The sequence below is a fragment of the Alosa pseudoharengus genome, unplaced genomic scaffold (genome assembly GCF_046254945.1).
Source record: "Alosa pseudoharengus isolate Yale_2024_CS ecotype anadromous, Long Island Sound unplaced genomic scaffold, YU_APseudo_1.1 YU_APseudo_1.1_scf_18, whole genome shotgun sequence".
Classification (NCBI taxonomy): domain Eukaryota; kingdom Metazoa; phylum Chordata; class Actinopteri; order Clupeiformes; family Clupeidae; genus Alosa; species Alosa pseudoharengus.
This window is the reverse complement of record NW_027468650.1, coordinates 14,767,944-14,793,970: the sequence shown is the minus strand read 5'-3', so window position 1 is coordinate 14,793,970 and position 26,027 is coordinate 14,767,944. Positions and strand designations below refer to the sequence as shown.

Here is a 26,027-nt window from a genome sequence, read left to right as displayed (position 1 = left end):
ACGGAAGGGCATTTCTTAGTGAACCACTTTAAAGGTTTTTGTTTTTCCCTTTGGAACTTTGCTTCTGTGTGTGTGTGTGTGTGTGTGTGTGTATATGTGTCTTCCTTGCGTTGTACTTTTCCCATCTGTGTTCAAGGCCAAAGCACATTTTGGCGTTTGTGTTGAGAGGCGCCATATATCAGCCCCGTGTCCGGTTTCAGTGCTGCTGGGTCTGTGTGTCCGGTAGGTCCCGGCACAGGCCTGTGCGGAGAAGGTTATTTATTTTCTCGATGCCTTACAGTATTTCTCCCTCTGACCACCGCTGTCAAGAGCCCTCGTTACGCTGGTGTCCAGATGCCTCGCCCCCTGTTTCCTCTGCGCTGCACCAAGTTTTCAGAACACCACAGGACAAAAAAGGAGAAAAAAAGCCTTGGACAGGTAGTTCATCAACCAAAAAAAAATACACTACCTGGAGACAGAGTGTTGCTGTTACCTTAACCACACCACCACCCTCAGTTTCCACAGTTAGTCATCTCCAATTGAAAATATTTTTCTTTCTCCTCAAGTGTTTAGTTTTCAAAGATTCTGTGTGATTTTTATTTCTGGACCCTGAAGACTTCAGTATTCTATTTCCAAATGGTGTGAGTACCAGTTAATAAATGATAGTGTGCTTTGTTCTACCAAGACTCTAACTCATTCTATACTTTAATAACTGTGTGTTCTAATTTTGTCTCTATGTCTGTGAGTGGGCGGGGGCATTTTGTCCGTGAGTGTGTGTGTCTGTGTGTGTGTGTGTGTGTGTGGGGGGGGGGGGTTGTCTGTATGTATATGTGTGTGCTACAAAACAGACATGCTTCAACCTGTTTGATGATGGTGACTGTTATACAAAATGTGAGCATACACGCACATCCCAAAAATAGAACTGTGGTGCACACACTCTCTCACTCAGACTCACAAAGGAGAGGGAGCGGAAAGCCGCTCTAAGCAGTAAAGCAAGTTCCTGAATTAGGTGACCTGTGAGTAATTCTGCGGAATTTAGTTTTTTTGAGTTCTGGTCAAAGGTGCTCATCAGTTGACTGCTTATAACTCAATACGGTTCCTTTTACACACGGTAGCAATTCTCTCTGGGGAGGCCAAGGCCTAATCAAGTGCATTTGAAATGAGTCACTCCTGAAGAGCAATGCCGAACTATAACTAACAATAACTACATCAGTTCTGTCGAAGCACGGCAGAATCCTGCGCTTCTACTTTCTCACCTTGTCATTTCAATTCCATGTCAGATGTTCAAGATTCTGTGTTGTTGTTTTTTTGACTCTCTCAAATCTTTCCATCTGTGCTGCTGGTGATATCTTCTCCTCTGCATTCATTGTGGAGAAAAAAAAGCCAGCACCTTTGAGACTAAAAGATGGAATGACTCAGCAGTTTTCCTCCAGCAACTCACTGTCATGGCCACTGAGCAACATGGCATCTTCTTAATCGAATTGTAATGTCCCTATGAGGCCTCTCCACCTGAGTCGTGCTGCAGCAGAGTGTGCCGCTGCATTAGTCTCAGTCAGAAAACTCTGTGGATATGTGTGGTGGCTTTATTTATGTAGATGACATGCTGGTTTATGTTTGGTTATGGCGGACTAGATCTGTTTAAGCTGCTGCTGCCATTGAAGGCAGCCTTAGCTCAGCTGGTACTGAGGCTACTGCTGCATGGCTGGCTCTGTTGATGCTCAGTTATTACAGCTCCGTCTCATTCTCGTGGTCACTGGCATGGTGTAAAGTATGACCAGTGCATTAGTCTCAGTGGGTGGAGAAGCAGGCTGCACCAGTGTGGTGCAAGCAAGAGCAGCTGCTATGAAATGCTGTGGTGAAAGCCTAGTTTGGTTCCGGTTCGGGAACTCACAAATAGTGCAAGTCAGAGCCGTATAAAGGTACCTTTATACGACTCTGGTGCAACTTTATTCACCCACTTTTGAACAGAGAGATTAATACAACAAGATATTTTCTGCTTAATGTCGGCATGTGTGGTCATAAGGAACACCCATGTTTTTTTCTTCTGTTTCCTGTGTGCTACTCTCGCTTCGAAAAATACAGTACATTTTAAAACACCCATAGCAGAGAATCAACATTTGCTTTTTATTTTTCCTATATATATTGACTGATATATGTTCCTTTTTGTTGATCTCCTCCAAAAGAGTGAGGTAGGGTGAGCACTCGGGGAGTGTGTTCAGTGCTGATCTCTTGATCTTTCTTAAAAGACTTCATGCTGTTCTTCCTTTCGAAGTCTCTGGTGGACTTAGTCTTCAGGAAAAGGCCATCCATGGTTTTTTTATCTAATTTCTCTGCTTTTGTGAGCTATGCCATTTTATTGGTTGGGTAAGTGCTTCTGAAACATTGTTCAAAATAAAAGGTTACTCAGGGACTTTTTACAAAGCACAGGAGTGCTGACAGAAGTATAGGCAGGCAGTCATGATGGAGAGAAATGGCAGAAATGATGACATCTACTGATGCTGAATTGTTTTCAGTATTTCTTGGTTGTCGTCTAAAATACATTATTACATTCTACATGGCTATAGGGGATGAGTTAGTTTGCTATAAAAGGTGTGATTTATATGTGTATTATACAGCATACTGGGTCTAACCCAAAAACATGTTTAAAAACATCTCTGACGAATCATCTACAACTCTACCGGGAAATGCTGTACCAAGTGTCACTGGCTGGCAGGTTTTTATCATAACACCAGATAACACTGACACCCTGCCTCACTCATCAGGTTACAAACATCACCAGCACAAGCTCACGCACTGTCCAAAGTGCCTGCAGAATTATGTAGTATAATAATAAGCAACAACCCTACCACATACAATAGAAGCAGTGTTGATGAAGACACATATATCTCACAGTCTCTTCAGCAGAGGCTGTATTGATATTTGGCACCTGTTTGTCCACTGAGGCCTGTTGTCTTGTTGCTAGTGCTGATGGTGGTGTTGCTACTGCTCTGTGCTTTTTTCAGATGTCCACCAAGAGACTCGTGTCCATTGTTGTTTATCCCCGTGCGGTTTGAGTCCGTCTATCAGATCAGACATCTTGGCGTTGTTGACACAGTCAAAGCAGCAGCAGTGGTGGCTCTGTTTGTCTCCTCTCCTTTGCCAGCCTGCCCTGATCGATGCCACTCAGGTGGGCAGACTTCGATCGCCCGGCAACCTGACTGAATACAAGAGATGGCCACAGAAATGCTTCTAGTAAAACATTATCCGTAGTGATACAGGACCGAGAGAGAAGGAGAGGCAAGAAAGGAGAAGATATCTAGTAAAATACATTTAACAGCAAATGGTTGCGGTTTAACAGCAAAGTGTTGCTTTGAAGTGTTCAGGCTATGTTTTCGATGGTAACCCCTTGTCAGTCAATAGTGAAAGTAATTTACTTTCAAGAACTGTTTTGTCATTGACTATGAGACCACGGTACAAATAGGTTTTAGTAAAGCAAGTTGAATCCCTGTGTGGAATCCCTGTTCCATACGGTCTCGCGTGCATGCAGATTCCTTCAAATGCATCGCTGACTATCAAAATACCAATGCGCTGTTGAAGTTGCGCTGCTTGCTGTTGAAGGGAATGACAGATGTTAGTCTCATTGGTTTAAAGGATGTTACGCCCAAAACACACCCATGACTGATTAGGAAACATAAGAACAACCCTTTTGAGCCCAGCGCCCAGTGTTTGATCACAAAATCACGCCATTAAATTAGTGTAGACTGGACACGCCTTTAATGTCTATACACTTTGCCGCTGACCATCCGTTTCTGATCGCCAAAATAGAGCCCTGAGAGAGAAAGAGAGAAATGGGAGGTTGCATCAGAGATCCATGAATTAGGATGATGCAACTAGATGTTGTCTTTGATGTGTGGTGGTGATGCTTTATAACATGAAAATGGATGATCTATCTTCCTCCTTATATATATATATATATATATATATTCCTGGCAGCAACTGCAAATCTGGCCAAGGTCCAGTGGGTGCGGTTGAGATGAACTAACACCGATCTCGTGCTTACGGCTGTAATGAACTCACACTGGTGCACATTATTACCAGCTCCACTCTATAGTGCACGGCACGGCCAAAAGTCTTTAAAGTCTATGTGGTTTGGATAAAGAAGAGTGAACATAAGCAAACAGCTGGAGTGAAAAGAAAGCAAACACCAATGTCATGCATCAGAGACAAGCAACTGGCCTTTCCACAAACAATTAGTTAATAATGGGGTCATGCTGCATCTGTGTTTTGCCTGTTTATTGGTCTCCAAAGGGTGCAGTGCAGGACAGAGTTGAACTGAGAATCCCAATTACCTGAAAATCCCAACAACTGAAAAGGAGAAGGGTGGAACAACAGTGCCACCCAGTGGTTTTAGAGAGGAATGACGACAAGCGGGAGGCTGAGGGAGGGAACATTGGGCTTTTGACTTCATGTTAATTGGCCATAAGTAGGGAAATTACTCAAACCCCAATGGCAAATGTTTAATTACCTGAGAGAGGAGACATTAAAATCATATTAATGGGTGAATATTATTGACTTAGTGGTTAAAAGTGTGCATCTCTGTTCCCTCTGGAAGTGCTGTTTAAAATCCAAATTTTTTCACATTTTATGAATAGCAAATAATGTTTTTATAAGGCTTACATTACTTAACTATGTTATGGTCTTGTTTTCATTTCCACTGAGAGAAGTAATAATATGTGGTTGCTGTATCTGTTCAGTTTGATGTTATTCTTATCTCAGTTTCGTTTATTGAAAACAATGTGTGTTTGTTTGTGTTGAGTGAGATCTAAGCAATATGAGCAATCTGAAAACCAGGGTTTAAAAAGTCAAAACATCACTCCACAAAAATGAAACGTGTTTATTATATTTCTTTCTGAAATTCTAAAATAATTATTGCGTCGGTCAAAAACAGCCCACCATCTGAGTTGTAATATTACACTGAAATGTTCCTGCATGAAAATATGGGGAAGGAAAAGCTATTTTTGACTACAACACTGCATCTAGCCTTTTTAGACCTGAAGTGGATTCAGCCCAAAGTCCTTGAGGATATCCTTGAACTCCTGATGGATGTGGGCACTCTCCTCCTCCCATGAGCCTCGTACCTCCATCAGGTGAGTCAGGAGACCATCCAGGCTTCCCTGAGACAGAGGGGAGGATAGCATGAGACTGCAATGTCTCAACCAGCAACCATTAAAACACAAGCCATGGCCACCATGTTATTTCTCCTTAAAGGAATGCAAAATAATGCCATCAAACTCATTTTGATGGTACGCTGACTTATAATAGAAAGAATGGCATCTCTGTCTTTGCCACTGTGCGTTCAGAATGTCTGTAACTTTGCTATACCGTGCAGGAACAGAATGCTTTTTGTCTCTTCGACACAGTGGGTACCCCTTCAGAATCATTGTCCAACATACACTGCAGACTTTAATGGAACCTTACGCATTGAAAACTGACATTAAAATACATTGTACATACTTTACTTTACATACCAATTCTTGCATTATGTTGTTTTCATACAAAGCATCTGATATAGCTGTGGAAGCATAGTTCATGATCACATATGATAAGCATCTGTTGTAGCTAATGTATTCATTACACATCTATTTGTAACCAATGTGTCTCTGGGTTGGGTTTTGGATGAAAATATGCCTTTCCTGTTGCCTTTCTGATGAGCTTCATGTCTGAAAACATTTATAGTATGTATGGTGTGAATAATGAAACATGCATCATTTCACACCATTATTTGCCCCTGGGACAGCAGGGGTACCCTACGTTTAGATGGCATATCAGAAGCCTGCCAGATTGTTGCAGAGCCACTCTTAAGCACTTACATGTAGGATTTTCTCGTATTCGGCCTCCATGTTGTCCAGCTTGCTTTGCAGGTCACTGATAATGGCCTCTTTTTCTTCTTTCAACCGTATGTGAGCTTCCCTCTCGTCTCGCAGTTCCCCACGACACTGCGCTAAAGCGAAAAGACACACAGAAAGTAATACTCATTCACTGAAGTCACTCACACACACACACACACACACACACACTCACACTCATTCACTATCACTCACTCATTCACACACTCACTCACTCACTCACTCACTCCCTCACCCTTACTCACTCCCTCACCCTCACTCACTCACTCACACATACACTCACTCACTCATTCATTCATTCATTCACTCACACACCTACTCACTCACTCACACACTCCCACTCACTCTCACTCACTCACTCACTCACTCATTCACTCACATTAAGCACAATGACTCTAAAGTGGTTTGGTTCAGTTCTGCTCGATGCGCTGCACATCTGAACCAGGTCTGATGGGTTCTCATACTGACAGGAGATAAGTTAGCGTAGCATAGCGCTTATCTTACCCAGTTGCTGCTGAAGAGTGATAACCTTGATCTCCAGTTGACTAATTTTGGCCTCCATATCCGTTTGCATTATCTTGTGCCGGCGGTTAAGATCTGACAACGATAAAAAGGAGCTCTTCATTTCAAAAACCAATTTCCCGTGCAGAGATATGAGATGTATCAAATCTCAAATCATAATTTAGAAAATAAAACCGCCTGAGGAGAAGGAACTTGGAAAGAAATAGTAATAGTACAATAAAATACAGCTCACTCATAGGCAACTCAACCTAGAGAGGGTGTATAAAGAGCTGAGGTTTCATGAATGCATGTCAGATCATCATAACCCAAGAAGACAAACTGCGAGCTGTGCCATAGCTTAGCAGAGCACTTTAATGATTGATGGCCCTTTTTATACGCCACTGTCAAGTGTTGTGCTGAAATATTTCAACACTCTTCTGCCGTTCTGCTTGCACTATAAATGTTCCCATGCACAAATGGCCTGTGACAGACCCCTCTGATTACTGCAGGGTTTATTCATGGGACATAATGGTTCATGCGTAAATGCATCATCAATTATGCCAAACCACCAGCATGACTGAACATTTGATGTTTTTATCCCTTTTCGGAGAGTTTTGTCAAGTGGCTTTTAATGTTGCTGGCTGATGTAAGGGTGTTTATCTGAGATACAGTATGGTTGTAGTGAGTGTGTCAAAGTACAACAGTGTGAACAATTTTGTTAATCTCTCTCTCTTGCTCTCTCTCTCTCCCTCTCTCTCCCTCTCTCTTGCTCTCTCTCTCTCTCTCTTGTGTGTCTTTATTTATGTGTGTAAGTGTCTAACATGACAGCTAACATCAGGACATGTAAAAGTAAGGTTCAAAGTTTACCTGGTGCTATTGAAATATGCAAATAATCTAACGTATGTGTGTGTGTGTGTGTGTGTGTGTGTGTGTGTGTGTGTGTGTGTGTGTGTGTGTGTGTGTGTGTGTGTGTGTGTGTGTGTGTGTGTCCAGATAGGGACATCACAGTTTGTGTGTGTGTGTGTGTGTGTGTGTGTGTGTGTGTGTGTGTGTGTGTGTGTGTGTGTGTGTGTGTGTGTGTGTGTGTGTGTGGAGGACATGTCTGAAAACAGTTTGTGTGTGTGTGTGCGCGCGCGTGTGTGTGTGTTGTGTGTGTGGCTGTCTCACACTTGTCTCACACGTTTGTCGAATGTGTGTGTGTGTGTATGTGTGTATGTGTGTTTGTGCATGCATGCTGGAGATAGCTCTGTGTGTGTGTTTGTGTGTGTGTGTGTGTGTGTGTGTGTGTGTGTGTGTGTGTGTGTGTGTTTGTTTGTGCATGCATGCTCTGTGTGCGTATGTGTGTGTGTGATATGTGCGATGTGTGTGCAAGCGAGTGTGTGTCTGTGTGTGTGTGTGTGTGTGTGTGTGTGTGTGTGTGTGTGTGTGTGTGTGTGTGTGTGTGTGTATTGTCTGTGCATCTGTGTGAGTCCTGAGTGTGTGTGTGTGTGTGTGTGTGTGTGTGTGTGTATTGTCTGTGCATCTGTGTGAGTCCTGTGTGTGTGTGTGTGTGTCCTTCCTCTTACCTGCTGTGATATCCCTCTTGTCTGTTCTCTCCTGAGAGAGATTCCTCTCCAGCTGCCTCAGTCGCCTCCTCAGCTCCTCCCTGGAGGAGTGTGCCTGCAGAGCCACATCTGTCCTTAAGGCTGCACAACACCAACAAGTCAGCACCAAAAAAAAAAACACTGGCAGCAATTACAACAATAGTTTGCTGACAGTAGCACAGAGGTAGGCGGCTTGTCAATAGTTCAATACAAGTCAGATTAATTTAACTGCATAGAATCTGGCTCCAGAGCATTATGGAACAGCCAACAAAGGCATGCAGTGAGGATGTCTTACCAAGGTGTTCCTTAAGAACAGACACATCCAGAAGACTCCGCCTATACTTCTCCTCCATCTCATTTCCTAAAAAGATACATTGTGATTTACTTCATGTTAGATATGTATGATTAAGGCCTACAAATCTGAGCAGAGAAAGTAGGCTATGTAGGTAGCAAGTATAGCCTAACTGATCGAGCAAAAAGAGTATAGTATCGATAAGTATATCTAAGTAAGAAGTTAAGAAGCTTTAAAATGAATAAATAAAAACTAAACCTTCATTGTTCTGTTTCTTCTTCGTCTTCTCTTTCCCCTTCTTTTTTGGTGGCATGCTGGTAAACTGAGGAATGTTCAGCACAATGGGGGCAGGCTAGTCAGCTCACTCACTCCACCAAGTAGGGAGACAACCAATCAGTTGTCGAACAGGGCTGTTTTGCCTGACACTAAAGCTGTACACAGCGCCATGTCACTGTTGTCTTGTTAAAGGTTTGCATCATTGCCTAGCACTACACGTTGTTATGGAGACAAGGGACGCTCTGAATGAATGGGGTAGGGTGGTGTAAAGAAGCCTAGATTTTGCCTATAATAAAATTAACCCATGATGTGCATGCTATGGTAAGAAAGAGAAGGCAAAAGTGGCATAGCCATCTTTTTTGAAAGGCTTTTTAAATGCATTGAACAAGAAAGATCTCATTTGAGACAGTAAAAAAAGCAGCTCCAGTTTCTTAGCCAGCGAATAGCCTACAACTTTTGAAACGTCATTGGTCTGCCCTTGATGGCATATTAGTCTAGGTTTAGGCCAACATAGAACATTTTCCATTTTGTAATAGTCTATATATATATAATAGTCAATTTTAGGCCTGCTTGAATTGTATTAATTGTTCCAAATTACTAATTGTAGGCTTGTTGCCTTAGTAGTCCTGATCTTAGTCGTGCACAGGCGTCTTGTCTTTTTTTTAATCCCTTGGTAGAGCATCTTAGGGGCCATGAGGGCGTGGTGGGAGAGCGTGGGAGGAGGGCGCTGTGAGTGGGTGTTTCCATAGACAGTAAAAGGGTGTTTCTGACCGGACAGGGCGAGGCGGGCTTAGCAACGGAAGGGGACGAACAGGAAGAGCAAGGGCCGTGTTCACAGGAGGGGGAGATAGAAGGCGGTGTTTATTTCCCCTAATTTATTTATTTACTTATTTCCCCTCTGCTTGTGCTAACAAATGTGTTCTGTTTGTGCACCGAGAAACATTCGTTTCGGTTTACCAGCGTCAGTGGCTATTCTTGCTCCACTTCTCTGTAGCGTCGCCTGTTCTGCAGCCGCGCAGGCTTACATACAACTTCCCGTCCGAGGAACACGACGAGACGAGGGTCCAGAGCTGCAGTAAAAGAATTAGCTAATACAGGGCTGTCGGGTGAAGACGTACGCGTTTGCTGGAAAACCGACCTCCCTTAAGGAAACTAGAAATTGTTTCGTAGAGGGTGTCTTGTGGCTTATGTTCTTCGAGTGAGTTCCTTGCATTCCTCAAGCGGCGTTACTGTCAGGCCGGTCACTAAATACAGGCTAACCCGGGGAGTTAATGGGAGCCTTGCCTCGATAGACCTCCTTTCTCCCCCCGACGGACCCTCGCTCGACATTGATTCGGGCGCTGTCCTCACCGGGGGGTGTTGATCTGAACTGTTGCTCAGACTGCGGGAGGAGGGAGACCCCCTACCTCAGCAGTCGCTCTGGCCGGCTATTGTGGAGCCGTAATATGGCAGGAAATCTGAAGAAAGGTGGGGGGCTTATTGGCATGATGAAGGACGCTTTCCAGCCCCACCATCACCTCCACCACTCCCATCACCAACCAGGGGCCGTGGACAAGAAAACGGTGGAGAAATGCTGGAAACTAATGGACAAGGTTGGTAGGCTACTTGAAGTAATAAGCTACTTAGAAGTAACGTAAACTCAAGGCCAGCTGAATTGGTCCTATTACCTCGTTAGCTTGCTCGCTAAGTAGCATAGTCACATTCCACCTAGCTAGCCTAGCCGAATGGCCTTGTGCTGTGAGAGAAAGGGGGATATTGATGCAGTATGGCTGGATGGAGAAAATTAGCTGGATTGCTAGCTAGCTGACCGACAAGCTGACGACCCTAAGCCCGTTAGCTAATTTGAATAGTGACTATACAGTGTCATTAGGGATATACCCACTGTAATCACAATAACCTCCGTTTCCCCAATAATGCGAAAAGTTGTCATTAGGGCCGATGTGCTTTCACTCGGTAGTTCTGGGGCTTTTGTCTGTCGGTAGCTAGCAAACTAGCCAGGCTTATTAGCCAACTCGTTCGCTAGCTAACTGACGTTAGCTGCCTTTGAGAAAAAAAAGCACATTGAATTTAAATGGTCGAGGCCTCCGACTCGTGATTGAAGATTAAAATGCTAAAACCGCCAAAAGAGAATGTTACATGGAAACCTATAATTACCCATTGGCAGAAAGTCACCCATTAAGGATTGTCAGATTTAATTTAACGTCACACACTAGTGTTTGAGATTGAGAATTATTTACTACACTGACGTTTGCAAGCGAAGCTTACATCTACTGTGTACTGTTTCTGTTCTCTTTGTTGATTACAAGTCAGTTAAACTAACTAAAAGTGACCAACTGATCATACTGTGAGTTTGACGCACATACCATTTCACACTGTTCACATTTCACAGTAAGTAGCTAGTTAGTGGTTTTCTTGTGTGTTGTAAGTGGTCATACAGCAAGGTGGCTACCAGAGAAAGCTGTCTTTTGCCATTGTGCTCATCAGTACCTGGTTTGTAACGTTGCACAATAGTCTATTGCATAAAAAATATTTATTTAGGAACATTTGGAGTAGGCCTAATGGAACTAATGGAACACAGGATTAAAAGGCCTGAGATTACTTCTGGCCTTTTGACAAAAAGACAAGCCACAGGCCAGAGCAGCAACTTACTTAAGCGGAAAAAAAATGCATTGGAACTCACTTCCTGTGAGATTCACACCACATCACACTGCACTATGTACAGCACAGAGAACCAGCTGTCCTCGTGACGTTTAAGACCAATCTAATTTACCAGTACACGTTATCTTCAACCTGACCTGAAACTCCAAAAACAGAGTGGGATGCCTAATCAGCCCTATAAGCAAATTTCCTTTACAGTGCTTCCCTTTGCATCAGCGGCTCAAAATATGAACTTTTCCTCTTTGCGAAGTTAAAGCAGAAGTAACTGCTTAGGTCGTTCTACTTCTCTTTTTTACTTGACCACCTAGATGTGTGAATGTGCATATAGACATGATGCAGGAAAGTGTGTGTGTGTGTGTGTGCGCGTGTGTAGCCAAAAGAGCTTGCACAAGAGAGGGGTTCTGCTCCTCGCATGTAAAGCCTTTTGCAATGCTCCCAGCCAGAGCAGAGGATTGGGCTGACCCTGATGTCACCACTGTCTCCCCAGAGAGCCAGGTTCTGGCTCTTGCATGGAAATTAAACACACTCATGGAATACAGATGTCTCAGAGTACATAGGGCCTAGTTATTATCACAGGGAGACGGACGGCCATGTTAACCTCACTGGGAGTTATGTTTTTTTTTTGTCTGTGTGTGTGGATCTTTGAACATCACTGCTTTACGAATTAGGCTAGAGAAATAGGTCTAGTTTTTTTTTCTTCTTCCTGTTTTTGTTTTGTTTTTCATGGCAAAAGACATGGCCATTTTGTGGCCTCACATTTTTCGGACTCGCATTATTTCATCAACTCAAATTAGTGAGCTGAAGAGGTTTTCCCTCGGGATTCCTAAAATGCCGCAAATGTCACATCTCCAGCTATGCTTCCTCCACATCCCAATCTGAGTCTCTCAGTTAGAGTCAACAGTGGCTTCTTGACAGCAGAAAGGGTTAAGATGTCACTCAGTTTTACTCCACCTTTTTAAATAGCAGAGTTAAATTATAGGCTGGATGAATGAAAAACCACAGCAGGAGATTGAACCATGGTGGCCGAAGGCTGTCCACAGGTTGCTTTGGCAAGCGCCTGTGTTTGTGTTTGTGTGTGTGTGTGTGTGTGCGTGTGTGAGAGAGAGGGAGATTTCAGCCTCCATCTCCACAGGTCCACCTCAAGAGCCCCGCTCCAGCAGATAGAATAGATAATCAGAACCGACTTTGGCAGGGCCCAAACGACCGGCTTCAACGGAATCGCTCACTCTGTAGTCCAGGAAACAGTTTTTAACAGAGCCACTCTAGTCATAGATCAAACAGAACCGCTTGGTTGAAAACTTTGCAAACTTCCCGCATCGTTTCACTACGGAATTACAGTGCTAGAGTTCAGAGTTTAATTATTACCAACAATTTGGCTGTTGTCCCGTTTCCTTGTTTCTTGCTTGTGTTGTGTTGAGCAGGGGTTGTGAGTTTGTCACTGTACAGTCTGGTCTGTTGCATGTTAAATGTAGAGATTATATAGGCCTAGTTTAGAAAACCTCGACATCCTCCCACAAACTGCACTTAAACTTGTCTTTATTCCAGAATTGGCGAGTGTGATCTTATCGTGTGTGTGTGTGTTTCTGCATTGGTGCGTATGTAGGCTATGTGTTCTAGGGACGGGGAGTGTGTATATTGGTGCGTATGTATGTGTGGTAGTGTGCGCACACACACACACACACACACACACACATACTCGTGTGTGTGTGTGTGTGTGTGTGTGTGTGTGTGTGTGTGTGTGTAGGCATGCTGATAACTCCCTGAGCGTCTGTGCTCTACTCTCTTATCATGAGTCGGGCAGGCTGCATGCGAGAGCTGTTTTGTAAAGAGTGGAAGGGTGTTGGCTGTGCATACAACTATATATGACTTTATTATGACGCCCCCACTCCACGCTACCACACACACACACACACACACACACACACACACACACACACACACACACACACACACACAGGAGACCATTGTGGGAGGAGGCTATTGTATGTCATAGAGATTGTCCCATCTTTCCAATCCTTCGACTTGACTGATTGCTGCACTACTATATCCTGGCACTGTACCTTTATTGTACCTTGATTGTTGTAAGTCGCTTTGGAAAAAAGTGTCAGTTAAATGTCTGACATGCGCACACACACACTCACCTACAGCCAGTCAAGAGAACCTTGCTCAGTGTGCTGCTGTTCATGGATTTTCACAGCACGAGAGAGATGCACACACATGCAGGCACACACACACGCACGCCTGGCAACACACATACACACACACACACACAGTAGTTGCAGCCCACAGTGCTGGTTTGTCACTTCCAGAAGAATAGACACTGCAACACTTTCTCAGGGGCTAGTGAAATATGAACAGAGATCCACTTCCTTAAGTCAGGCTAAAGATCAATGCTTTAAATGTTAGATAAGAGGATGACTATCAAATGATAGGATTGGAAATTATTAATAGGGTACCGGTAATTATCTATTATTTCCTGTAAGAGTTTCAAAATGTAGGTTGATCTACAGAATTTTTAGGAAAAGCTTAAAAATCTTTCAAATTAAAAGTTTATTTTAAATCTATGGTATGCCTATGCATATTGTCAGCCGTTTAAATAGCGTTTGTGTATGAAATTACATTTGCAAGCAAACATATTGTCATACTATTGATAATAATTGTCTTGCAAGCAGGGAATGTATTTTGTGTGCAAATTTAAAGTGATGTTAATTCTTGTGTACTTGTGGAGTTGTTCTTGTCGGACAATTCTGTGTGGTGCTTGGCGACTTGTGTGTTTCAGGAAGTTGAAAAGCAGACGTGTAGGCTATTTTGCTCACGCCTCATTTTCGTTGCGTTTGGGCAGCCTAAAATAGAACGACAAACACGAAGAACCACAGAGCGCTCCGTTGTTTTCTCAAACCCCCTCAACCAGCTGCCATTACCGTCCCAGCATGCACCGAATCACGATCCGCCGAGAGTGAACATTAGTCATATGGGTGGATAGATTTGTCCGTTTGCAGGCTCTGAAATCAGTCATGTAGTCTGGTTTCCAAGTTGTCAGCACTGAGTGAAAATAATATTGACAGCAAGCCTATTCTCTCTGACAGTCTCTGCTATTATAGCCGACAAAGAAAACTTGCATTTGACACGACAGGGCACCAAAAATGCGGAAAGCATTTGACAGAATAATCTTGAGTAGAAATGAAGCCAAAAATTAAAAGGTTCTTTTTAGGAACCTAAAAGGTTCCTGTTCAGCACAGATATCAGATCAACACGTGCCCTAAGTGGATTTTGGAGACGGAGCACGAGTAGAGCAGTTTTATCATACTTTATTTAGTCAGGTTCACCCAGAACTAACCCCTATTGGATTCAGCCTCCAATGTCCATTTCTTGTTACAGTTGTTGATGTACTGAAATAATGCTGTGTGTGTCTGTGTGTGCTTCTTTCGTCAGGTGGTGCGACTGTGCCAGAACCCCAAGTTAGCGTTGAAGAATAGTCCTCCGTATATCCTGGACCTTTTGCCGGATACCTACCAGCACCTCCGCACCATCCTGTCCCGCTACGAGGGCAAGATGGAGACGCTGGGAGACAACGAGTACTTCCGCGTCTTCATGGAGAACCTGACCAAGAAGACCAAACAGACCATTAGCCTCTTCAAGGAAGGCAAAGAGCGCATGTACGAGGAGAACTCACAGCCCAGGTGAGCCCAAGAGCTATGATCTAAACGCTTATTACTACTCCACAATGTGCAACATGCAGCACAGAACAAGCAAACACTCTGTGCACCAGTCTTCTCAGGGAGGCTAAAGTTCCCTTTATATATTTGCATTTGGCGTTCAATGCTTTCATTCAATGCTATGTACTTCTGCTGTCAAGAAGAGCTGGGTCATTGTGCTCTGTCCACAGTTTCCGCATTAGGTGTAAAACTTTCCAGTGGCCAAACTTTATAGATCTAACCACTGCCATAGTTGCCAAATAGCTCCGGACACTACCACAGTTCCTCAATTTCCGTGGACCCAAGCTAAATAGCTGTGAACACAAGCACAAGCTTAGCTGAGAAATAGCTCTGGATGCTAGCACTTTTGCTAAGTAGTGCTGGGCATTATCTCATTTTTAAAAGTGGATCTGTACTGTAGCTTGTAGTTGCTAGTGCGAGTTTGAGCGTTTGTCTGTTAAGCAGCTCAGATGCAGTGAGGTTGTCCAGCTGCATCACACTGCCGGTAACCGCTCGTCTGCACTCAACCAGCAGCAGCTGCTGTGTGCTGATAGTTTTTTACCTGCTAGCTTTGTGGCTCAGCCCCACTGTGCTAACAGCACCTGTTCAGCCAGCACAGAGCGCCCCGTCCCGTTATGATTCGGCGGCGAAGATGGTGCAGCTCTGCTCAGCGCCGCACCGTTCAGTGCTGTGAGCTGGTGTGGAAGACGGAGCTTCTAAGAAGCCAGCGGTTGGTACCCATGTGACTCTTGTGGCCGCACCTGTCTACTTGACAGGCAGTTTGCCCTAGTTCTTGTACAAGAATAGGAGCATCATTGCATCTTTGTGGTGGCTGCTGTCTCCCTTTAGTGGGACATCTGAAGTAGTTAATTTGTTTAGAAAACAGTTTCATACATCCAGGCAATACAACAACACATAAAAGTTAAGTAACAGTTATATGAACTTAAAATTACTCGCTGCAAAGGACTTCTTAATTACGTAGGGTTTTTGTTTAGCCTTTATAACATTCTTTAATTTCAGCGGTAGGGTCTATCTGGCCTTGAAAACAGTTGCTGGTTTTCTCTATCAGCTATTGTCCCTGTCGCGGAGAGGAACCCTTACTGCGTCTGTGAGTTTAATGATCTACTGTACGCTACAGAAGCATCATTTGTTCTGTCAGGTCATGCGTGGGTGTCGAAAGCAGAACTGTCCCTCTCTAAGGAAACTGCTCATTAAACCCGTGGTCGGTCATGTGAACACGTTTGGGGGTGCAAGGCTTGGCTAGTACATTTGGCTAGTGATGTGACCATTCTTGTCTTGGCTTTTGTGGCAGATAAAGATCAGGTAAAGTTCAGGTGTAGTTCGCGCTGAAAGCCAGGGATCTATAAACGGCAGCCCTTTATGCTGCACACGTCGGGGGGGTGGGGGGGATGCAAATGTAATGTAGCCGAGCCGTGTTGCACCACTGCTGCCTCACCAGGTTCCTGTTCAGCACACAGATATCAGATCAACACGACACATCATGTCTGCACCAGCTGTTCCGTCAGGATGTTTAGCCTGCTCAGTATCTTCACCCAGTATAGCTCTCGATGCAAATACCGGGCAGCTCCGAGCCATACGAATGAGGATGTGGCACATCGTTTGCCCATGACGCATTTGAATACAAATATTCAAATTCCCAAAGCTATATAAATCACATTTGGTTAGTCATAATTCTAGGTGTTGTGCAGGTGGGTGGACGGCACATTTGTGTATGCTTGATGTCCTCTGTCAGTTAAGCTTTGTCGTGTCTTGTCAAGCAGGGCAGTGTTGTGGAGGATATAGAAGTCTGTGGCTTCAAGAGATGTTGGTGGCGAGTGGGCGAGAGAGGCGCTGGTTACCAGCGTAAGCCTCCCAGCAACGAGCGCGCGTCTACACAGAGTTACCCCACAGTCCACCGCACTGGCGCGCCTCACTTCCTGCAAACGCACGCACTTCCTGTTCCTGATTCTCACAGACGCAAGCCAGTCGGTGTTTTGACAGCTAAATGAGTGTAACTGTAAGGCTCGAGACACTCTTTCTGGACTGCACCTCACATTACTGCACCGCAGCACAGTTAGCAGTTTCTGTTTGTTTAACATCGGCCAAAAATAGGCCCGCGGTGCAGTACCTAACAGGTCCTTTTCCGTTACTGGGGAATTAAGTTTAGTCTCCGGCTCGGGGCCTGATTGAATTGTAAAGCGACTCTCTGACAAATTTAGATGGTGTGCACAGATAATCCCCCGTCTAGGAAGTTGTCCCCGTATCTGGACTTGGGTGGATGTCTACTACCCTGCAGGGTGATTTAGCACTGGTCACCACAGATTGACTTGCTAGCGAAGCCATAAATGCAAATGCCTATGAGCCCTATGGTGGGGTGGGGTGGGGGTGGGGGTCAGAAAGAAACAGCTCACCTTCACACCCAAAGCTGTTGATAGTCATACAGAGAGAATAGGCAGAATTGGCCTCGTCATTGAAGGTGTGAGTGAAGGGATGGGTTTGGGGGAGGGTGGGACTTGGTTGTCAGTGTAACGTTAAAAGAGAGGAGCTGAAACGTTGCCTATAAGCGCCACATAGACTTTTTGGTTGCTTATAGAAGTGTCTACAGGTCACCTCTACTGGATGCCAAAACTGTGATTATTAATTTAACTATAGGCTAGGTATTTGATTTGGGCTATTTGTCCCCTCTATGTGTTCATTCAGAGCTGTGGCCATGCAACAGATTGATGGGAGTCTGGGCAGTTTGACCCATCCATGCTTCATTTTGCTGAACTGTCTGGTTGAGATTAAGTGCTGATAACGGACCTCTCTTCTCTAGCGAGGTGTGTGTGTGTGTGTGTGTGTGTGTGTGCCTGTGTGTGTGTGCCTGTGTGTGTTGGTTGGTGCGCTGATGTGCTCTGAATTGTGTGTGTGTGTGTGTGAGAGATTGTTTTGATGTTGGCCCACATGCGTAGTGAAGCTGTGGTTGCTGCTCCGGTGAAATGCCCTGTCTCTCTCACTACGTCAATGTTCTGGACGTTCTGAATGTTGGCGTTGGCGTGAGATGTTGATCACTTCCCGTTTGAACCGGTGTCCTGTTGCAGTTCGTGCGTGCGTGCGTGCGTGGGGCACGCTCTTCTCCGCGGCTGCTTTTAGCAGAGTCATGCTAGCCCCCCTCCACTCCACTCTACTCTACACTGTCAGCCAAGTGACCGTCCGTCTGGCCACACTCTTCCCTTCTGCCCCTGGGGCCGTATTCACAAAGAATTTTAAGGCTAAAAGTAGCTCCTAACTGGCGAATTTAGGAGCAACTCCTAAAAATAATGGGCGTGTCACTCCTAACTTTAGGACTCCTAATTTTTTCACTAAAAGTAATTCACTAAACATTTTAGACCTAAAAGTAGCACCTAAGTCTGTGACCGCTTAAAAGAAAAGAGGACTCCTAACTCACTAAGACCTATTCACATACTGCTTTTTGTGGCATTTCACGTCGTGATGTTTTGAAATGCGTATGCGGCTACAGGAGCTTCCAATCGTGAGGGAACAATTTTGCATTGTAGGCATAAAAGGGATGCAAGAACACCACTAACAACAACCAAAACTACTCATTGTCAACATGTAGGCTAAATTAAATGTTTCATTGTGAATCAAATTAAAATATTCTCTTCTTTGCAAACGTAGACATAGATATGGTGACAGATTAATTTAATAATGTTGCAATGATACTGCATCAATGTTTCATTAGGCTACTAGGCTATTGTTTTGCCTTACTCTTTATTCATTTAGGCTTTTTATTCAGTTATTCATCATCTTCCGTCCTTCACACTGCTTGTGTAGCGCACGTATTCTCAGACCTGTCACCTGTCACTCATCATCGTAGGGGAGGTGTTTGGAATCATTCCCGCGTTACAATCATCAGCCAATCAAGGTGATCACTTCAGTCAAGCTCGTGCATGAGTAATGACGTCATCCATAGCAACGAAGACTCACTTTTAGTTTAGGAGCTGTAATTTTTCCTTACTAAGAGTAGGTCTGAAAGGCTTTGTGAATAACTTTTAAGAGAAAACTCCTAGCTAAAATCTTTTAGTGCGATTTAGGAGTACTCCTAGTGGTAAGATAAAAGGCTTTGTGAATACAGCCCCTGGTCTTCCCTATTGTGCCAGATACTAAATCTGGCTGCCCAGGGCCAGGCTGACTTCGCAGTCCCTGTTAGTGTGGCCCAGCGTACGGCCAGGTCCTGCTGCATTCCCCCACAGGCAGCATGACATGATCGTTACATTTGCCTATCTGGCTGTCTTATCTGCACTGGGAAAGGGGTGTGTGTGTGTCTGTGTGTGTGTCTGTCTGTGTGTCTATATGAATGTATGCTTGTGTATGAGCGTATGTTAGCACAAATTTTTGCTTGTGTGTGAACATAGGGAAATGCGGTGAGTGATGAGGTGTAACGGCTCCTACCGGACATGATGGAGAATGTAGTGGATAGAATAGCTTTTATTAGTCTTTACTGCTCTGCCCCGCAGCTAGAAAAGCATGTGGGAATTATTTTGGCTGCGCAACAAAAAATGATATCAGGAGACTGTGTATATTAGTCTAATTAATTCTAGCAAACTAACTAGCCTACCCACAAGCAAAAGCCTGTGAAACAACATAAACAGCCCAGTTTACACAAAAAGCTGGCTAACGTGCTAACTGGCCTATTAGAAATGTTATGCAAAGTTGTAGGCTTAATGTGAACTTTTCTTTTGTCTCGCCGTGTGTTCTGAACTACTGACAAGTTTTCCATCTTTCATTCGCATGATGCACACAGCCTATAGCATAACAATGAATTTGAAGATCATGCTAAAAGTTTGCTTGTAAAAAAAATAAGTAGGCTTAAAAACATACCTCTGCATAGTGATATTTCTGTGCTGTCAAAGCATCACGGCATGTTATTGCTAATTAAGCTGCTCTGACAGGAGGTAACGTAGGCTACTTGCGTTTGTCCATGAACTGACAGTGTGTGCAACCATGACATGCCATTTTAACATGCAATAGCTAACATCATAAGTTATGGCAAGTCTCCTGAAAATGCAATTTCAGATAGCCTACCTGCAATTAGAAGTATGTCTAGAAACAATGAAACCACAGGTATTCATAAATACAGTGATATAGGGCTAGTTCAATTTAATGTTCAAATTCGTCTTATCAGTCGAAAATAGTGGGAGTTGTAGGCCTGAATGGTTATGTTTTTGAAGAAAGAAAAATTCTAGAATAAAATTAATATATAGTTGAGGCTTACTTTTATAGTGATTGCTTTCTTTTATAATGATTGCTTGCTTTCTTTTATAATGATTGCTATTGATATCGCGATATATTTTGTCATGATAATCGTATTCTGAAATGTTGATATCGTGACACCCCTACAGTATGTCATTGGGCCTGATGCTCAGGATTATGACGCAGACATGGCTTATTACAGATGTGTGCGGCCATGCAGCCTTCGGCCTGTGACAAATTGGCTTCGACTTATGTTGATGTAGCTTGAGCCACTGCTTGGTCGCCCCAAAGTAAGCTGTCTATTCAGACAGCGTGTAAGGTATTCACCCAGCAGTACTGAAAATGTTGTGGAAAATATGCACGTATGGGTCCAGACAGGCTTGAGCGTCTCTCTGGTCTAAACAAAGGGATAATCAGTTTGAGATGCAGTTGAGCTCTGTTCAAATGGTCATTCTGACCTCATTTCATTTCAGTTCATTTATTTATTTGTTTTGGCCATGGAGGACATGAGCTCGCTGTTTGTGTGTGTGTGTGTGTGTGTGAGTGTGTGAATCTCGTGTGTGTGTGTGTGTGAGATTGAATCTCGTGTGTGTGTGTGTGTGTGTTTGAATGTGTGCGCGCGTGCGCCCTATGAATGGAAATGCACTGACCATTACAGAGGTTTCCATTTGAGCTTGAATTACACCGTCCAGTGCATTAGCATCACAGCCTTCATTACCAGAGTGGTCTTGCACAGCGCTGCTACCGATTTATCTGCATCATTCTCACTTACAAAATGCTCCCACACACACACACACACACACACACACACACACACACAGAGAGGTTATTTTCAAAAAAGGTGCAAATTACAGTAAAGACGTGTCTTTCCGCTATCATTTCACAAGCTGATGTCTTTCCCTTTAAGCAAAGTTGTCTGTGTGCTAAAATAGAATAGCTGTGTTTGCTGTTAGCCTACCAATTCTACATAACAGTAGGATTGTATGATGGTAGGGTCTGATAATCATTCAATAAGATGTTATCTATCTATCTATCTATCTAGCCATTGTAATCGCTATGAATTTACCATGAATTTCATCCGGAGGCATTAAACATAACTTATGATTTAAAGACAATTATGCCACCTAATTCTACGCTAAAAGAGTATTCACTGTGAAGACATAGGCCTAATGTTATTTTGACAATTAAGAAAAAGCTTAGTTGAAAATGAATTCCCATGGGGTTGGAAGTTGGAATGTCCCGGCCTTTGATATTGTTGAGACTTTTCTCGTGTATTTGATGATATTTTGAAAGTAAAAGTATTTTTTTATGATCCAATAACGGTAACCACCATTAACAGCTCAATCTTCTGTCAATGATTAAACTTAATGATAACCACAGATGGCAGTGAATCACCCATCCTTTAAACAATCACCTCTTACAGGAGGATATGCCACTGGTGTGGTGGCTGCACTTAATCCTGTAGTCACATTTAATTATATAATATAATATAATATATTAAGTTATTATATAAATTAGGCTTAATTATTGATATATTAATATTAACAACTGGAAGGACAAAACTGACCATTTAAATCCTGTTCTGTTTATGATTGCAGTCCATGTGAATTCAGTATTTTCTTTAGAACCGTAACACAGATTCTGACAACACCTGGTCAGAACTTCAGCAAGCAGTTATCAGTTATCATCGACATGTCTTCACCGTTATGCACATCTTTTGGTGAGGGTGAGAGAGAGAGAGAGAGAGATGGCAGTTTTTTTTGTTCACATACTTAACACACGCAAACCTGCAGTCACAAACCCAACAGTGTTATCTTCTAAACACCCCCCACCCACACACACACACACAAACACACACCAAAAGTGCAAACCTGATAATGCAGTCCTTGTCACCTCCTGCAGGTTAGTGCTGTCCCAGCTCTGATGCTGCTAACATTGACCCTCACCCTGAGTAGTTATGATGGCCAGCGCTATAGGTCAAAGAAGGCACACACATTTAGTTGGCACCAGTGCTAGGGCCCCACTGATAGGTCTGACCAGTGGCTTACTTACTGAGCCTCAGCAGCTGTTTTTATGCTGCTGGATTATGGTGGCCTTCTGCTGCCTGGCTGTTTTGTATAAAATGTGCCAACCTGGATTGGGGGATCATCATTGAGCTGCTGTTTTGCAGTGCAGTGGAGGTAGTCAAATTCACCATGTCCATGACCGGTCTCTATAGCATAGTCTGGCGTCTTGCTTTTCCTTAGAAAACTTCCGTACCTCTCGTAACTCGTACCTCATGCCTCACATTTACCCCGCAGCATTTGTTCACCTACTTCACCACTACTATCCCACAATGCAGTTCACCTAAGGGCTAGTCCTAACACAGACACAGAAGCTATGAGAATCTGCCAGTTCTATTCTTATTAGACATCAGGAGAGTGTCAGTCAAAAGACTGGACATGGAAATCATGCCGTTATGCTTCAGCGCACAACGGGTCAAAGATTTTGTTTTTTTGATACTGTTTTACCAGCGGCACCACATCAGTTAAAAGATTACTTACTGTACCAAGGCATTGCCCAATCACTGAATTGAATTGAAGAAACCTGTGTGTCTGTGTGTGTCTGTGTGTGTCTGTGTGTGTGTGTGTGTGTGTGTTGCTCTGAGGCGGCGGTGGTGGTTTGTTATGTTGCCTAAAGGATCAGCGGTGTCCTTGGCTTCTCAAAGATACAATGTTGATCAGACTTTGTGCCAGTTCTCAGAGATGTGCTTCACTATTAGTCTGTCAACAACAGCAACACCACATTGCAGTTGTGTAGCGCTTTTGAAGGCACCCAAACCGCTTTACAATGAAGGGGGAACCTCACCTCTAGCCACCACATATAGGGTTGTTTCTGCTGCAGGAACTCGGGAGGGGGTAGTTTTCACACCTTTGTGTGTGACCCCTGTCAGGTCACTTTCAGGAATGTGTAGAACCCACCTGGTGATGCACGGCAGCCATTATGCAACAGGAAGCTCACCACACACCAGATTTGAGTGAGGAAATATCAGCTAGCCTTCTCCAGCCATCTCAGGCTCCCAGCTTGGCTCCAACCCTGTAGCTCTCGTGCGTCCTTCCACGCACGCACGCACGCACGCACACACACACACTCGTGTCACGATGCACACCCCTCACACTGCAGACCCGGCTCTCACTTCCCTGTTTGTTGCGCACAGCAAGCTGACACTGAACTTTTTGCGCACAGCAAGCTGACACTGAACTTTTTTTCTTAAACTAAATGCATTGCTACATTCTCAAAGTGTTTCCCCCACTGCACTGTATGTTCTGACAAGGTAAAAGTAGCACAAGCACAAGTGGTTAGTATACCTGAATGCAGTGTGGTTGTCGGCCACAACTAGAAGTCAACTGAGTTTTCAATGACTCACTACCCTACACCTATATATATATATATATATATATATATATATATATATATATATATATATATATATATATATATATATATATATATATATATATATATATATATATATATATATATATATATATATATATATATATATATATATATATATATATATATATATATATATAGTTTAAAGGAAGGAAGTGGTATGTTTTTTCCATCACATGTAATCTAGTGGTAGTCTAGTAGTGAAGCAGCACTATGCATAGCCATGGTTTTGTAGCATTTGTTGCGCAAACAGTGTGATAGCATAATGATAAGAGAATAGTCGTGTGTGTCAGTGTGTGTGTGTGTGTGTGTGATGGGGGCTTAATGAGAGAAAATGGATAGAAGGAAAGAAACAGAAGGATGGAGGGAAGCCTTTTGGCTTGTGAGGTCTAAATCTACATAGCTGGCTAAAGTGGTGTTGGCTAATGGCTAGCATGTCGGGGCAGCCTCATAGGAAAGCTGTGCGCTGTGTACAGCGCTAAAAGGCTGACAGTGAGCTGAGTGCTTCTGTGGCAGCTCATAAAGGGCAGTAGGGCACCAGAGAAACTGAACTGTCATCATTCCAGCACTCCTGGCACAGACTGCCCCTGTGTAACATGAGTTTGCAAAGAGACAGAGCTGTGTGTGTGTGTGTGTGTATGTGTGTGTGTGTATGTGTGTGTGTGTGTGTGTGTGTGTGTGTGTGTGTGTGTGTGTGAATGAGAGAGCGAGAGAGGGAGAGGGAGAACGCACACACATCTGCTGTCACTGCTGTTTCCTGACAGAGATCCGGTGTAAAGCCAGTTCCGGCGAGTTAAATTTATAAAGTGATGACTGCAAGGAAAGGGCCAACCCAGAATTTCCATCTAATGGTCTGGACTCGCTCTCTGTCTCTCTCTAGGCTTAATGTCAGCAGTCCATACTAACTGACTGTGAACGTATCCTTACAGTTTAAAATCCCATGCAGCACTAACCCACAATGACCGTGAATGGACCTTTGAAATTTCCGCATCCTTAAATCTTAATCATAATATGCTCACCATACGGATTGTGAATGGACATAGAGACTGCAGTCTCAGCACACCACCATACTAAATGACTGTGTACTAAGAGCTTAATCATAGCTGGGCTGCACAATTAATTGTTTTTTAATTGAAATCACAATATGAACTAATACAATTAGCTAATCGCAAATGCTGTAATTAATCGTGCCGCTCGCTTGCTCTGTCCCAATAGTTAATCTGGTCACATCTATGATTTTTATATTCATGTCATCCTCATGTGGTGCTTCTCATGCACTACACATGCTCACCAATCACCAATCAATATTTAACTCAAAAATTAAACCGCGATATCTGCCGAAATGAGATATTTTCCCCAAATGAAGCAGCCCACAGCACCCATCCATCCTTGAGTATGAATGGACCAGTAGACGGCAATCTGATGCCCATAGGTTACTGACTGCACACGTAGAGTCCATTCTGATGGTGTAGTCTGTGTCAGCCTGCACGTGTGTGTGTGTGTGTCAGCTGTGAGTAAGCTGTGCGTAAGCTAGGTTCAGGCTGCTTGAGCCGCATCAGATCCTGCGGCTGAAGGCAGGAAGAGGATGCTGGGTGAGCCCACACACCCACTGCCCTGGGGTCCGCACTGGACAAGGCAGAGGACTGGAGCCGTTAGTCGGACTGAGGACGCTGAGTCACGGATGTGGGGTCCCCACAACGTCAGGGAGTGGCCGCAATGAGGGGGAGAGGGACATGGACAGAGTGAATGGGGGGGGAGAGAGAAGAGGAGAGAGAGAGAGAGAGAGAGAGAGTGAGGGAGGGAGGGCAGAAAGAAAGAGAGAAAGAGAAGGGGAGTGGTAGAGAGGGAGTGAAAGAGAGGGTGTGTGGGAGAAAGAGGATATTCCCTGACTGACTGGTGTGTGGGAGGAGTGGGTCAAAGGTGAGGATGATCTGAGGTTAGAGAGGGAGAGAGAGAGCTGGCAATAGAAATGCACAAGTTCAGAGCTGGTGGGTGGGATGGTGCTGTTGGCCAGAGATGCTTATTGGAAGGCGGACGGGAGGGAGTGTGGTGTGGTGCGGTGTGGTGTGGGGTTAGGCAGGCAGATGATACTGGACAGAGAGGCGTTGTGATTCCTGTGAAGTGATGAAGTGTGCTGGGCACTGTGCTTGAGTGGGTGTCAGTGGTGGACATGAACAGGGCACTAGAGTAGTTATAGGATGGAACATACATGTAGACATAGATACCTATATGTATTGGATGGTGTGTAGATATCGATATCTATATGTATTGAATGGTGTGTAGATATACAAAATGTATTGAATGTTGCGTAGATATAGATATCTATAGGTGTTGGATGGTGTATAGATATCTATATGTTTTGGATGGTGCGTCAATATAGATATATGTGTTGGATGGTGCGTCAATATAGATATCTATATGTGCTGGATGGTGTGTAGATATAGATATCTATTTATGCTGGATGGTGTGTAGATATAGATATCTCTATGTG

The 26,027-nt window shown here is 43.9% G+C and overlaps 2 protein-coding genes across 2 annotated transcripts in view; one reads left to right on the top strand and one right to left on the bottom strand.

Moving 5' to 3' along the window:
• Window positions 1–4,820: 4,820 nt before the first annotated feature.
• drc12 (dynein regulatory complex subunit 12 homolog) lies at window positions 4,821–8,305 on the bottom strand. The gene is made up of 5 exons (XM_076291262.1): window positions 8,244–8,305; window positions 7,931–8,050; window positions 6,369–6,461; window positions 5,829–5,959; window positions 4,821–5,132 (listed from the first exon to the last, which is right to left on the bottom strand). Exons 1-5 carry the CDS (start codon window positions 8,299–8,301, stop codon window positions 5,004–5,006), a joined length of 531 nt encoding a protein of 176 aa, XP_076147377.1. The 5' UTR covers window positions 8,302–8,305; the 3' UTR covers window positions 4,821–5,003.
• A 1,036-nt stretch (window positions 8,306–9,341) lies between these two features.
• Window positions 9,342–26,027, top strand: part of cbl (Cbl proto-oncogene, E3 ubiquitin protein ligase) — a 54,397-nt gene continuing 37,711 nt past the window's right edge. The window contains exons 1-2 of the mRNA XM_076290322.1: window positions 9,342–10,108; window positions 14,607–14,854. Coding sequence (XP_076146437.1) covers window positions 9,962–10,108; window positions 14,607–14,854 — 395 coding nt within the window. The 5' untranslated portion in view covers window positions 9,342–9,961. The remainder of the gene's footprint in view (window positions 10,109–14,606; window positions 14,855–26,027) is intronic.

Bases quoted from the DNA above. Each gene is read 5' to 3' on its own strand.
- drc12 (XM_076291262.1), bottom strand. From the start codon at position 8,301: ATGGAGGAGAAGTATAGGCGGAGTCTTCTGGATGTGTCTGTTCTTAAG. The intron at 6,462-7,930 runs GTAAGAGGAAGG...TATCGTTGTCAG, and splicing joins CAAGAGGGATATCACAGCAG to ATCTTAACCGCCGGCACAAG. The intron at 5,960-6,368 runs GTAAGATAAGCG...TTTTCGCTTTAG, and splicing joins CACTCTTCAGCAGCAACTGG to CGCAGTGTCGTGGGGAACTG.